Source organism: Aethalodelphis obliquidens, unplaced genomic scaffold (genome assembly GCF_003676395.1).
Source record: "Aethalodelphis obliquidens isolate GAN/ISIS:26980383/991018 unplaced genomic scaffold, ASM367639v1 scaffold10, whole genome shotgun sequence".
NCBI classification, from domain to species: domain Eukaryota; kingdom Metazoa; phylum Chordata; class Mammalia; order Artiodactyla; family Delphinidae; genus Aethalodelphis; species Aethalodelphis obliquidens.
In genome coordinates this window covers 24,963,327-24,977,399 of record NW_020837954.1, presented here as the reverse complement: position 1 = coordinate 24,977,399, position 14,073 = coordinate 24,963,327, and the positions used below count along the sequence as shown (strand labels likewise).

Below are 14,073 nucleotides of genomic sequence, written 5' to 3'. Positions count from 1 at the left end.
TCACAACATTGTTTAATGTTGGATTTGTAAAAACAGTTAAGTCTAACTGGTGGGCGGGGGTCTTTGAAAATAAATGTACTCTCTCTGTAGTTCGTTTTGCTCATTGCCTAATATATTTTTAAAAAAATGCTCTCAGAGCAGGTACCGTTTTCTGATTCACACAAAGGACCTACTGGGGCCACTGTTTGCCCTGGTTATGTAAGCTTAGAGTCAGGGAGCAAGTGCTGGGAGCAGTGGCATGAGGTTTAGATGCTGTAATAGAGGACAGGGCAGGGAGATGTGAACAGGATGCAGCCAGCTACCAGAGAGGAACGGTGTGAGGGAAGAACCAAGATGCCTATGTGGGCGTCTACTTATTATGACCTTCTGTTGCCTAGTGTGCAATGTAAACCTCTTCCTTACCATCAGTAAAATCTTCATTACCTTAAAAAAAAAGTGCTGGGGCTTCCCTGGTGGCACAGTGGTTGGGAGTCCGCCTGCCAACGCAGGGGTCACGGGTTCAATCCCTGGTCCGGGAAGATCCCACATGCCATGAAGCCTAGAGGGGAGCCCGTGTGCCCCAAAGAAGACCCAATGCAAGCATGAATAATAATAATAATAAAAAAAGTGCTGCCTAGGGAATCTGAAGAAACCATGTGCCCACCTGTGGAAGATGAGTTCTGCTTCAAGGCCAACAGTTGGGGCAACTTGAAAAAATAAACAGCATTTTTCATGCTTGATATTTACTAATAACTTGCCATCAACAAAAAGCTCCTTTTTTGTTACCTGCCTGGTAACTTGAGACGGAGCTCAAGTCACCAGGCAGGTTCCCAGTGGTGCCACAGATGTTCGAGGTAGGTGGTCTTAAGTACTCGTTGAAATCCCTGTGGGTCTTCCTGGTCCCTCCCTATAGACGTAGATGTTACATTGTTGTTACCTTGCTGTCCCTGGAATTCAGCAGTGTTCTGATCATGTGTTCTCTACGCTTTGGACCCCTGGAATGCCTGTCGCATGAGTTAGATGACTGTATGTGTGACCTAGGATTTTCCACTACTTAAGCCTGTCTTGGTTTGCTTTTTTCTTTTTTTGAGCTGAATTCCATGGCAACACTAAAGAATGTGTCTGTGTTGCTTTTTTTTTTTTTAATAGGGTACCAGAACATCTTGTGAAGAGCATAACTTGGCAGACATTGCAAGCCGTAAATTTTTGCCATAAACACAATGTAAGTCTCATGATCTCCCTCTAAAAACCAGAAGGCTGCCCTTAAGCTGAGGTGGAGCCTTTGTACAAAGTTTATATCATACTTTTGTGGATAGAATTTTTTACCCAAATCTTCTTAAGCCTGGTTGGGGTAAGTAGACGCTAAAAATGCCAACCTAGCTAGTCCTTCTTGTTCAGGTTTTAAAGATGCATTTTTATGATTTTAAGAAAGTAGTTATTTTTACGTTGCTTAGGAACTGCTCAGATATAAGGTAGGATCCCATTCACTTGGAGTCCGTGTTGGTCTGGAACCCTCAAAATACTCTGAAATTGGGGAGGGGAACCCCAGGTGGCTCATGCTTGTTGAGGGCAGTACGTGGAGTCTCAGGTGCCATGCACACGTACTAGTGTCTGCGTTGGTGAGATAGAGGTGCCAAGTCTGCAACAAAGCAGCCAGTGGAAACCTAGCACTCCCAGCCACAGCGAGGCTGGCGGGAAGCACAGTGGACCGCTGCCCAGGTGGTGTGACTTCACGGATGCTGGGAACCCTGCTGTTCCTTCCAATACAACATGGCCCAGTCCCTGTGCACAGAAGCCAGACTCCAACATCAGAGCTTCATTTTGGCCACAAGGGCAATTTACCGCAATATGTCATCCTGACAACAGCCAGGGTCCAATTTCACTGGTGGGGCTGAATCCCCTTCCTCACGCTGTTCTAAATGTTTTTTTTTTTCCCCTGAAGCTGCCTTCCCAGAGAAGCAAATATGAGAGTAGGCGGCACTTCTCCCGGCTGTTCCTCCACCTAGCTCACGGCTACAGTCCTTGTCCATAGCAGGGAGCGTGGACACCTTATAGGTACTGTGAGTGAGGGCTAGCAGTTTCCTGAGAGCAGGTTTTAGGATGGGGGAGCAAGAGAGACTGCAGAAAGGCCCTGGTGGGGAAAAGCAGAGACACTAAGAACAAATATATCCGCATACCACAGTTCCCTGGAGAGCCCCTGAAGCTGTTTGGCCACATGTGCATGGGGGGGGAGGGTTGTAGAAACTTGTAAAGAATTCCCAGAGCAGAATAGGAGCACATTCTTGCTTACGAGTACTTCTGACCATCTGTCATCATGATATTCAGGGGTGTACCCATTTATAGTAATATTTGAAGCCAGTGGTTAAAAAAAAAGTGGAGATCTCAGGGCCATTATTTGCTGAGAATCAGATAGATTGTAATAAAATAATTCAGTTATTTCCCCCCAGTTTTTCCAGAATAATAAATACCCATGGGGAAACACAGTGAGGTCTCACCCCGAAGATCCTTTGGAGTGAGAACTAGGCCAGGCCCAAGAGGAAACTCTGTCATCTCTCCAGATTCTAGACAGTCAAGATCATCCCAGGGTATCAGCCGCGAAGTCTCCAACATTCTCCTCCAGAGAGGAAAACACTTGGAAGAAGGGAAGGTTATTAGGAACCTGAACAGTACTATGACCCCACGGTTGTTTTTATGTAATTTTAATTAGGTTGTTGATTTGTTCCTTGCCAAAAAATTGTTATTTAATAAGAAAATCATGTGAAGATTCTTAAACATTCTTCCAGCGTCACCCTGTTAAGCAATGTCAGCTGTAGTCTGGAAACCACAGGTGATTTGTGTCTAAACTCTGGCATGGGGACTACATCCCGTGGGGTGGAGGCACAGAAAGAAGGCTGGATGTGTGTGGGACGGAGCTGACATCTAGCGACTCCCCAGAGGGTGAGCACTGCCTGCTCTTATTTATCTGGTGGGGACGAATGTCAGAGCTGGAAGGGAGGTCTCTTGGCAAGCTGCTGCTTCCCGCCCTTCTCTTTCCCAGCTTATCTCAGTAGGCCCAGGGCTTGTCCTGTTTACCAGGCGGAATGTGTTCTGTTCTCAGTTAAACAACTGGATTGTGAATTCTGCTTAGGCACCAACTTGCAGCTCCTGCAGCCATGCTGCAGGCCTCACCCAGAGCCTTTTAACATTTTCCCTGTCACCTAAGGTAGCCAGATTAAATACAGGACACCCAGTTAAATGTGAATTTCAGGTGAACAATCATAACACTTTAGTATAAATATGTCCCAAACATTGCGTGGGGCATACTTATACTAAAAAATTATTTGTTGTTTATCTGGCTACCCTACTTTCATGTTTCCTTTCACACTTGTTGGTCTTTAGGGACCCTTCAGGAATCTGGGCTGACTCAGGCTGTGATGGGTATGGTACTAGGTTTATTTTAGGCTGCTGTTCTGTAGTCTGTTTTCCAAAAGGCCAGTGAGAGGTTCAAACGATTTCTCAAATATTTGCTAAATATTCATATGTTTTATTTAGTCCATGTATTGTAGTTGCTCCTTTCTAATCTGCTTTGGTTTGGTGTTTGTGATTAGTGCATACACAGAGACGTAAAGCCAGAAAACATCCTCGTCACAAAACATTCTGTGATTAAGCTTTGCGACTTTGGATTCGCTCGGCTTTTGAGTGAGTATTGAAGTTTTCTTTAGTTAAGTGTCAAAGCTGGAAAGATTTTTACTATGATAAAGAATCTAAATGTTATAGAAAGCTGGTTCCTGTATATTTAGGGCATAAGCTTGCTATAAATTACACGTCTGCAATTAATTGAAAACATGTCGATATACACTGGTTTAAAATGTATGCTCTCTGTAAATTTTACCACAGTAAAGTGCTTATTAAAAAGTATGTTACCCTCCTGGTTTCTACCATGTTTTGCTAAAATAGTACATTTTAGAACTACTGTTTTAGAAGAGTGGTTTTCAACCTCGGCTGTAGATTAGAATCATCTGGGAAACTATAAACTCTAACTATAAAAACTATACTGATACCCCTCCAGGGATTCTGGTTTAATTGGGCTGGGGGGGTACCCAAACATCAGTAACTTTTAAAATACTGTATTCCAAGTGATTTTAATGTGCACCCAGTATTGTGAACCACTGATTTAGGAAAGCCACAGATGGAACACAAGCTTGACTTCTCAGGTCTTCCCCCTCCTGGTTTTGATTCCTCGCTTGCACTGCTCTCTCTGTTTTCCATGTCCCATCACTGGCCAGCTGGACCGAGTGACTACTACACAGACTATGTGGCCACCAGGTGGTACCGCTCCCCAGAGCTGTTGGTGGGGGACATGCAGTACGGCCCCCCAGTAGACGTTTGGGCCATTGGCTGTGTCTTTGCTGAGCTGCTGTCAGGAGTGCCTCTGTGGCCCGGAAAATCAGATGTGGATCAGCTCTATCTGATTAGGAAAACCTTGGGTAAGTGGTGTTTCTGTCCCGCCTTTTGGAAACTGGATAGTTTTACCCGTGTCAGTGCTGGGCAGAGCCAAGTTCCTAGTCTCATCTAATGCCCTTTACAGTCACAAAGAGGGAAAGTCTCAATGAAATGGCTCCATTAACGGTCCAGGTTTGTTTTAAGAAAAAGAATCAGCGATTTTGAGTATGTTCTAATTGTCCAAAAAGACACAAGATTCTCTCTTCAACATAGTTTGGATCAAGTTAAACTCCGAAGAATGATGATAGCAACAATAAAAACATACATTTCTATAAGGGCCTAGCAGTCTACAGAATGCTGTTGTGTTTCGCTTCATTTATTATGATGTGGTAATTCATTCTCTGGATGTCCTTGACTCCAGCCTGTCAGGCTAGTTCGGATTATTCAGATGCTATTTAGAAGATGCTCAACCTTCTAAGTGTCGGGAAGAAAGCCTGGTTCTTCTTATGTCACCCTTCTTGTTTTACTTTCCCACCCCCAAAGTCCTTTCCTTTGTTTCTACTCTTGGGGAATAGGGGGGAGGAGAAGAGGGGGAAGGAAGGGACAGATGAACAGATCTGTGAGCAGTCATTGATCCCTTCAGAAGTCAGGGAGTTGAGCTATGACTCCCAGTTTGAAGCAAACTTTTTTCCCTTGAAACTCATGTAGCATCTGCTGTTGCCATGTCTTGTCTTGTACTTGTGTCTTGTGTTTGCATCATTCCAAAGGTGCTGTAAGCTGCCTGAGGCTGAGATCCTGTCTTTTATTTCTATTTATCCTCCACCAACATCTGCACACAGTAGGCAGTAAGTATTTGCTGGTAGCTTTTGCTGAGTGACATGTAAGTCACCTTGGAGCCCTGCCAGGGGCACTGTGTTTTCCCAGTGATTTTTGGGCACTATGTCCATGTCCTACCCCCCAGCTCTCCGGTGGAAGAAGGTTATTAAGGTACAGACAATGTGCTCATGAGGAAAGGAAGCTCACTGAGACCTGGGACAAGGCATTAGAGAGCATATTTTGTCTGCTCGTCCAAAATGGGCAAGGACAGCAGTTTTTGGATTTCAGTGAAAGGTAAAGTTCTGAGACAAACTGGTAAATTTAGCCAACTTGATACCCTGAGGTTGGAACTCCAGCCCAGTCCAATAGCAGCGTTTCCAGGGCCCTGGCTGTCAGGCTTTCACTGTTCACTCTGCTCTGGGAAGTGGGCCTGCGTGTGCCAGGGGTGCCCTTCTGAGCATCTCCATCTGTTCTCTGAACAAAATTCCTCTTCAGATGTCATATCCCTGGAATTTTACATGAGGGTGATTTTAGCTTATTTGGCTGAAATGTGGGCAGGTGAGCCTCACATAATCCCGCAGAATATGGAAATGCTCCTTTTGTTTTGTTACTTTCACATCTTTAGTGCTTCTAGACAGTACATAAAGTGGGATTTCCAAGTGATTGCTATTTGGTAAAACAAGTAAAGGTGGTTCCAATTTGGAAACGTATTCCTTCTAGCTAGATCTTTCATGCTTTGTTTCCTCCCTCCCTCCTTCCCTTTCTGTGCTCCTTTCCTAACCCTAACCCTTCCTTTCTCAGATATTTATTGAGTGCTTGCTACGTGTTCTAAGCGCTAGGCCAATACACTTTTATCTCGACCCATCAGTATTCAGTGAATATGATTTTGATTTGTGGTTGTTGCACTTTTGCTAATTTTTTAAATTTAATTTATTTTTTATGCAGCAGGTTCTTATTACTTATCTGTTTTATACATATTGGTGTATACATGTCAATCCCAATCTCCCAATTCATACCACCACCACCACCACCCCCCGCCGCTTCCTCCCCTTGGTGTCCATACGTTTGTTACATCTGTGTCTCTATTTCTGCTCTGCAAATGGTTCATCTGTACCATTTTTCTAGATTCCACAAATATGCATTAATATACGATATTTGTTTTTCTCTTTCTTTCACTCTGTATTACAGTCTCTAGGTCCATCCATGTCTATACAAATGACCCAATTTCCTTCCTTTTTATGGCTGAATAATATTCCATTGTATACATGTACCACATCTTCTTTATCCATTCGCCTGTTGATGGGCATTTAGGTTGCTTCCATGTCCTGGCTATCGTAAATAGTGCTGCAGTGCACATTGGGGTGCATGTATCTTTTTGAATTATGGTTTTCTCAGGGTACATGCCCAGTAGTGGGATTGCTGGGTCGTATGATAGTTCTATTTGTAGTTTTTTAAGGAACCTCCATACTGTTCTCCGTAGTGGCTGAACCAATTCACATTCCCACCAGCAGTGCAAGAGGGTTCCCTTTTCTCCACACCCTCTCCAGCATACTTTTGCTATTTAAAAAAAGCCATTATTTGTTAGTGTGTGTATGTGTGTGTGCACGCACACGCTTCTGAGTTGTTTGGTTTGGACTCCTCAAACATTTTGTGAGCCTTTGAGGGGCAAGAACGTTGCAGCCTTTAGTTTCCGTTCATGCCTCCTCTGTGCCTAACACAGTACTCCACCCACTGTGGGTCTCGGCACAGTTTGTTGAAAGTTCCCTCAGTGCCTCTCCCTCTGATTGGAAAAACAAATTGCAGCCTTTGTAGGTATAGGCACTGACCAACATAGCACCAGTGGAAGGAAACCATAGAGCAGTGCTTGCTAACTGATCTAATTTTCTTTGAGAGGATGAAAAAGACTTTATTTTCTATTTATTTATTTTTTGTGGGTTTTTTTTGGTTTTGTTTTTTTAAAATTTTTATTGATGTATAGTTGATTTATAATATCATGTTAATTTCAGGGAGCTATACTCAGTATTTTGTAATATATACAACCTATCTAATTTTACCTTTCTCTTTCTTCTTGTCCAAAGGAGACCTCATTCCTAGGCACCATCAAGTATTTAGCACAAATCAGTACTTCAGTGGGGTGAAAATTCCAGACCCTGAAGATATGGTGAGTGACCCACTTTGGAAAGAGCTCTGCATGTCAGAGCTAAGGTTACCAGGGTGTTTAAGGGGGATCATTCTCACTCGATGAATGTACATGAGGAGTTGCAGGCTAACTAGGTTTTGGTAGTTATGCACCAGCCTGAGCCCCATGGTCCACTTGGCAATGGAAGATCAGTCTAAGAGGAAAAAAGAAAACTGGGACAAATTGACTAGCAAGATCATGGCCTTCAGTGCTAAGTTACAGATTGCTGATAGAGCTTAGCCAACATCTTGGACAGGAATGCAGAGCTACCTGCCCCAGCCTCACCTGTCCTTCATCATTTTCAGCAGTGGAAGCTATGAAGCTCAGAGCCAATTAACTTTTAGACAATGACTCATCCAGGGAAAATCCAGCATTGTCCTAACCCCCTACTCTACTGTGCTTTCACTCCCAGACTGGGGGAAAACGGTGATGAACTGGCTTGGCCAGCCTTACTCTCATACCTGTCCCCTATGGCCAATGTGTGGAAAACACTTATTTTTCAAAAATTGAAGAAAATTTAAAACATGCATATCCTAACCCACTTTCAAGAATTTATTCCAATGAAACTATTAGACAAAAGCATAAAGATATGACATTCTTTTTTTTAATTGGGGTATAGTTGGTTTACAGTGTTGTGTTAGTGTCTACTGTACAGCAAAGTGGAGTTCCCTGTGCTATACAGCAGGTTCTCATTTTATACATATTAGTGTATATGTGTCAATCCCAGTCTCCCAGTTCATCCCACCACCACCCCTTTTCCCCCTTGGTGTCCATACGTTTGTTCTCTACATCTCTGTCTCTGTTTCTACCTTGCAAATCGGTTCACCTGTACCATTTTTCTAGATTCCACATATATGCGTTAATATACGATATTTGTTTTTCTCTTTCTGACTTACTTCACTCTGTATGACAGTCTCTAGGTCCATCCACATCTCTACAAATGACCCAGTTTCATTCCTTTTTATGGCTGAATAATATTCCATCATATATATATACCACATCTTCTTTATCCTGTCATCTGTTGATGGACATTCAGGTTGCTTCAGTGACCTGGCTATTGTAAATTGAGCTGCAATGAACATTGGGGTGCATGTGTCGTTTTGAATTGTGTTGTCTCAGGGTATATGCCCAGAAGTGGGATTGCTGTGTCATAGGGTAATTCTATTTTTAGTTTTTTAAGGAACCTTCATACCGTTCTCCATAGTGGCTCTATCAGTTTACATTCCCACCAACAGTGCAAGAGGGTTCCCTTTTCTCCACATCCTCTCCAGCATTTATTGTTTGTAGATTTTCTGATGTGTGAGGTGATAACTCATTGTAGTTTCGATTTGCATTTCTCATGACATTCTTTAATAGAAATCATTTCCTTTAGTGTTCCATCAGTGGGGAATTAATTAAATAAGTTATTGTATGTCCTTACAATAGAAGTACCACATAGCTAATAAAAATAGATTCATATGTAATCACCTAAAAAAATGTCTGCAACATATTGCTAAATGAAAAAGAAAGTTACAAAACAGTATATATAATTTGACATAAAATTAATAAATATTTAATAAACATACACATTTACATGTATAAATATTTAATAAAACATACATTTACATGTATAAATATAAAATAATATGACAACCTCTGGAAAATCAGGCAAAGATTTTTACGTTAGTGAAATAAATGGCTGCAAAGATATATACCAAAATATTAACAGTGAATGTCTCTTTGTGGTGGGATGATTTGTTTCTTTCTTCATGGTTTTTTAATATTTTCAGAAGTCTTCTAATGAGCCTGTATTATACTCAAAAACATTTCTGAGCACAGTTAAGGTCTGTGAGATCCTGAGTTCCTACTGCCTAAGGAAGGTACTTTCAAACTGAAACTAACCCTTCTCCATTACTCAGTTTCCAGATGGAAGGTCCATCCAGTTCCACTGGAGCTGTCTGTTCTCCCAACCTCTTGGCCTGTCCTGCAGTGAAGTCTCCCACCTCCCACTTCCCCGCCACCCCTGCTCCTGCAGCGCTAGGAATAGGAAAAGTGGGGCAGCTGGGAGCCTGCGGGGCCGCAGAAGCAGGAATGACACCTGGCATATGGGAGGTGACCCAGCCGGCTCCCTTGTGACCTGGACGTTCCCAGTTTCACGCTAAATATCCCTTAGCGATTTCCTGTTCGCTTTTCTACCGGGGAAGCCTCCGAAACAACCCAGGTTTCATCAGTTTCATCAGTGTAAAAGGCTTCCTATGGTTTCCCAGAGGTTGTGCTGCAGGGGATTTCCTGTTGACAGAAACACAGGAAGAAGTGGGGGGGCTGTGCTGGTTGAACATCTGTGCCCCAGTCCCTCTGCGGGTCAGCAACCCTGCCCCAGAGAGGCCTGCTTGCTTCTGGGGCAGGGAAACCGGCTAAGCAGGCGGGATGGGCCCATCCTATCACAGCCAACCAGCCGGCCTCGTCCCAGGCGTCCTTGCTGAGACAGCAGGGCTCAATGTCAGCAATGTCAAGGCAATCCCCAGAGGTGCTCAGATTCAACACACAGAAATAGCAAGAGAAATAGTTTAGCTATGGGGGTGGAGAGGGCCGCTCTCAAAGGCTGATACAAATCCGCTTTAGGATTTTTTTTTTCCCCTGTTGGTCTTAAGAGCTCAGTTTTGGAGTTTCCTATCTCTTATTAGTGATGAATAACTGCACACTCAGGAATTGGTTGTTGTTGGCTGGTTCCCCTGTCCCAAGTAACACTGTGCTCTTAATCTTGATGGCAGCACCAGGGAACTGCCATCTTTAAACACACAACACACCTGGTCATTTATTTGACTCCGCTTGGCTAGCTCTTAATTTCTCAGCTCCCCTCCTCTTCAGCCTCTTTATCAGCTGTATATCTCTTTAACTGGCCTGTCTGCCTGACATAGGCATTGCTTCTACTTTATAGAGTTTATTATTCCTGATTGTCTCCTGCCTGTGACTGGAGCAAAATAGCCTTAAAGGGCCAAAGGGAGATTGATGAATTGTCTGCTCGGGAGACTCTTTAAACAGTAGGATGATCAGGGAAACAGCAGGCTCTTGTGGGATGAGAGAACAGTGTTTATTCCAGAAAACCAAGAAACATTTTCTGGGTCGGGAAAAAAATCTATTTTGTAGCTCCCTTTATGTAAATGTCAATAAGTGCAATAATCAGAGCCCCTTTCTATAAATGCCAAGATAAATGCCAAAAATTATTCTAAGGCAAGGCAAGTTATATAAGTTGAGGCAGAAAAAAAGGAAATAACAATTGCTTGACGAGTGTTTTGGGTTTTTTTTCTCTCCTTAGTATTCCCTCACAATTTGCTACCTGCATCAGTTCTTCAGGAAGTGAAGGGGGTTAATGGTTAGGAAGAAAATTTGGAAAAGCAATTTGGAGGTGGGGAGAGAAGGAGCTTATAAAACAATTTGGAGGTGGGGAAAGAAGGAGCTTATGAAACAGACACAGGGAGGTGGGGTGGGCAGAGAGTGGAAGAGGCGAAGAAGGTGCCAGGAAGATGCTTCTCTCACTCAAAAGAAATTCAATCTGGGGTAACCTTATATTTGAATATATGCTGTAAATAAAATCCCTGTTTTCTTTTCTTTAACAGGAACCACTTGAATTAAAATTTCCAAACATCTCTTATCCTGCCCTGGGGCTCTTAAAGGTAAAATCATGGCTTCCAACAGACCTGGAAGTACACGGCAGCTGTATCACTAGGGAATCTGAATGATGTATGTCAATCCATGGATTGAAAAGTGTTCCTTTTAGAATTCTTCTTCTCCTTTGAAAAGTATACATATTTTCCATTTTTAAAAATGGGTCACATAACAGTGAAAACATCTGAAAGTATTTTTCACTGTAAATAAACTTAAACTGTATTTGAAATCTAAATTAACACAAAATAGAAATTTAAGATTGGGGTGGTTTGTTTTACAAAAGGATCCTTTTCTTCAAAAAAATGTTTAGCCATAGGATTCTTTTAAATAGCCAACTCCCTAGTATATTGGAAATAGGTTTTGATTTTAAAACTTGATTTATGTACACATTTTCAGAAATATAATAGCCCTTATGTAAAATGAGGTACCAATTAAAATGTTTGCAAGTTACAGACAATGTCCCACCCATTTCAAAAAGTATTTAAAACATTTACTGATGCATTTATAATTTTAAAAAATGAGACAGTTCCTTGGGGTATGTAATTGTGAGATTTAATCTATCCAAGTATGAGCCCTCTGGCCTATTTACTGGCAAAGCAAATAGTTAAGAATGATGTAACATAAAGAGATGTATATTATGCCTCTCCTTCCTTACAAACACATAGATATTTGTAATGCGTGGACTATTTCTGGAAGAATATACTTAAAATAACTGATTTTAGAAGGGAGAATGGAAGAACTAGAGTGCTGAAGAGACTCTGCTACATGCTGTATAAATTTTATTTTTACCATGTGTGATTTTTTTAAATAAAAAACTAGTTTTTACTAAGTACAGGCAAGGAACCAAATGGGTTAGGTGGATTATTCTGGTGAGACACTGAGGTGAACTCAAAAATCGTATCCTACTCCCTCAGGGCAGAGCGCCAAATGCCTCAGGAACAGAACAAGGTGGAGAAAATGATTTTTTTTGTTACTATTCCTAGAAACTATTTATTAATTCATTATGTGGTTACCCATGAATGATTGTGGAAGGAACAAAAGTATTCCCCCCTTTTGTTCCCAACTGAAGAGTTTAATCTTTCAAAGAAGAAAAAAATGACTTCAATAAGTTAATGCAATTTTAAAGAAGTAAGGAGAGGGTATTTTCTGTTCTTTCAGGGCTGTCTCCACATGAATCCTGCCGAGAGACTGACATGTGAGCAGCTGTTGGGGCATCCATATTTTGACAGCATCAGAGAAATAGGGGATTTGGCAAAAGAGCATGAGAAATCAACAGGGAAGACCCTAAGACAGAGCCGAAAGCACCTGCCGCGGGTAAAGATGGGGCACTGCTTTACAGAAGCATCCAAGGTTGTAATTTCAAATGAGCTCATACCTTCCACCTGGTGCAGAGAGTCTCAATCTATACTTGAGGTGGCAATTGTGGCTTGCAGCTCCAGCACCTTTATCCCTGCATGAGGACACACAGGTCACAAGCTCTACCAACCAGGGTCCCAAAGACATCTGCCTGCTAAGGTCCCTTCTCCCAGAATCCTAAAGGTGACCTTGCCCAGCAGCTTCCTGCTGCCAGCCAGGGGCCAGGGCTTTTGGTGTGCATGAGCACAGATCCCAGCCAGGGACAAGAAGCGTGCTTCTTATGCTTTGGAAAACGAAATCAAATTTATCCCGGTTAGCTCTCTGTCATCATGTTTACCTTCAGTATTGATTGACATTCCAGGTTTATCTAAAAAAGGAACTGTTTTCCTCCCTGATCCATTAATCATCAGAGTTGGCTAGTGTAAATGTGGTGATGAGTGCTTTCAGTGGGAGCAGCAGAACAGTGCATTTAACCAGATCACAGCATCCAAGCTGCACACTGGGAGCCTGTGGAGAATTGTGACTGGTGTAAAGTGGCAGAATGGCCTTACATTAAGTGTCTTGTCATAAGCCAAAAGCTGTAATAATTTAGGAGGGACTGTAGTTGGAACCACAATTAAGATGAGCTGGCTGCTCCTGGTTGCTTCCGGATCTGCTCAGGTACCCCTTAAGCTATAGATTATCTTGTCTTAGTCTTTCCCTTTGCAGCCTCCTCTGCCCAGTATGCTGAGTCGCACCTGGGTGGTGTTTGTGAGGTTTGGAGGAGAGAAGAGGGTGGACAGTCCATTATGAACAGGTACAGCATGAAACCCAGGGCCCTAAAAGACCAGAGTTATGAAATTAAGAATGTTTTTAATGCAAAACAGACTGGAAATAGACTTTCCCCTCAGAGTTACCCCTTATCTTGCTGTTTCTTTGTGTTCAAGAATCTTAGAACCCTTGAATTACAGGGGATTTTAGAAAACCTCATCCCTTCTTTTAAAGAAACTGGAATTAAAACTTTAAAAAGTGGGACTTAGGGCTTCCCTGGTGGCACAGTGGTTGAGAGTCCACCTGCCGATGCAGGGGACACGGGTTCGTGCCCAGGTCCGGGAGGATCGCACATGCCACGGAGCGGCTGGTCCCGTGAGCCATGGCTGCTGAGCCTGCGCGTCCGGAGCCTGTGCTCCGCAACGGGAGAGGCCACAACAGTGAGAGGCTCGCGTACCGAAAAAAAAAAAAAAAAAAGTGGGACTTCCCTGGTGGCGCAGAGGTTAAGAATCTGCCTGCCAATGCAGGGGACATGGGTTAGAGCGCTGGTCCGGGAAGATCCCACATGCCTCAGAGCAACTAAGCCCATGCACAACAACTGAGCCTGTGCTCTAGAGCCCGTGCGCCACAACTACTGAGCCCCTGTGCCACAACTACTGAAGCCCATGTGCCTAGAGCCCATGCTCCGCGACAAGAGAAGCCACCGCAACGAGAAGCCCGTGCACCACCACGAAGAGTAGCCCCCGCTCACCGCAACTAGAGAAAGCCCGCACGCAGCAACAGATTCAACGCAGCCAAAAAAAAAAAAAAAAAAAACTTAAAGTGGATTGTCAATGGCAGAAAGTGAGACTTGTAGCAGAGTTGTGACTAGAACCTCAGGATGAGCCACCTGCCCATAAATGCTACTGAAATAGGCACCAGTTAAA

General features: G+C 43.0%; 1 protein-coding gene across 2 annotated transcripts in view; it reads left to right on the top strand.

Annotated features, from left to right (window-relative positions):
* CDKL1 (cyclin dependent kinase like 1) overlaps positions 1 to 14,073 on the top strand; it is a 63,070-nt gene that overhangs the window by 46,140 nt on the left and 2,857 nt on the right. For both annotated transcript variants that reach the window (XM_027111182.1, XM_027111184.1), the window contains exons 4-9: positions 1,129 to 1,201; positions 3,567 to 3,657; positions 4,245 to 4,445; positions 7,296 to 7,378; positions 10,993 to 11,049; positions 12,200 to 12,355. In XM_027111182.1, the coding sequence (XP_026966983.1) occupies positions 1,129 to 1,201; positions 3,567 to 3,657; positions 4,245 to 4,445; positions 7,296 to 7,378; positions 10,993 to 11,049; positions 12,200 to 12,355 (661 nt within the window). The remainder of the gene's footprint in view (positions 1 to 1,128; positions 1,202 to 3,566; positions 3,658 to 4,244; positions 4,446 to 7,295; positions 7,379 to 10,992; positions 11,050 to 12,199; positions 12,356 to 14,073) is intronic.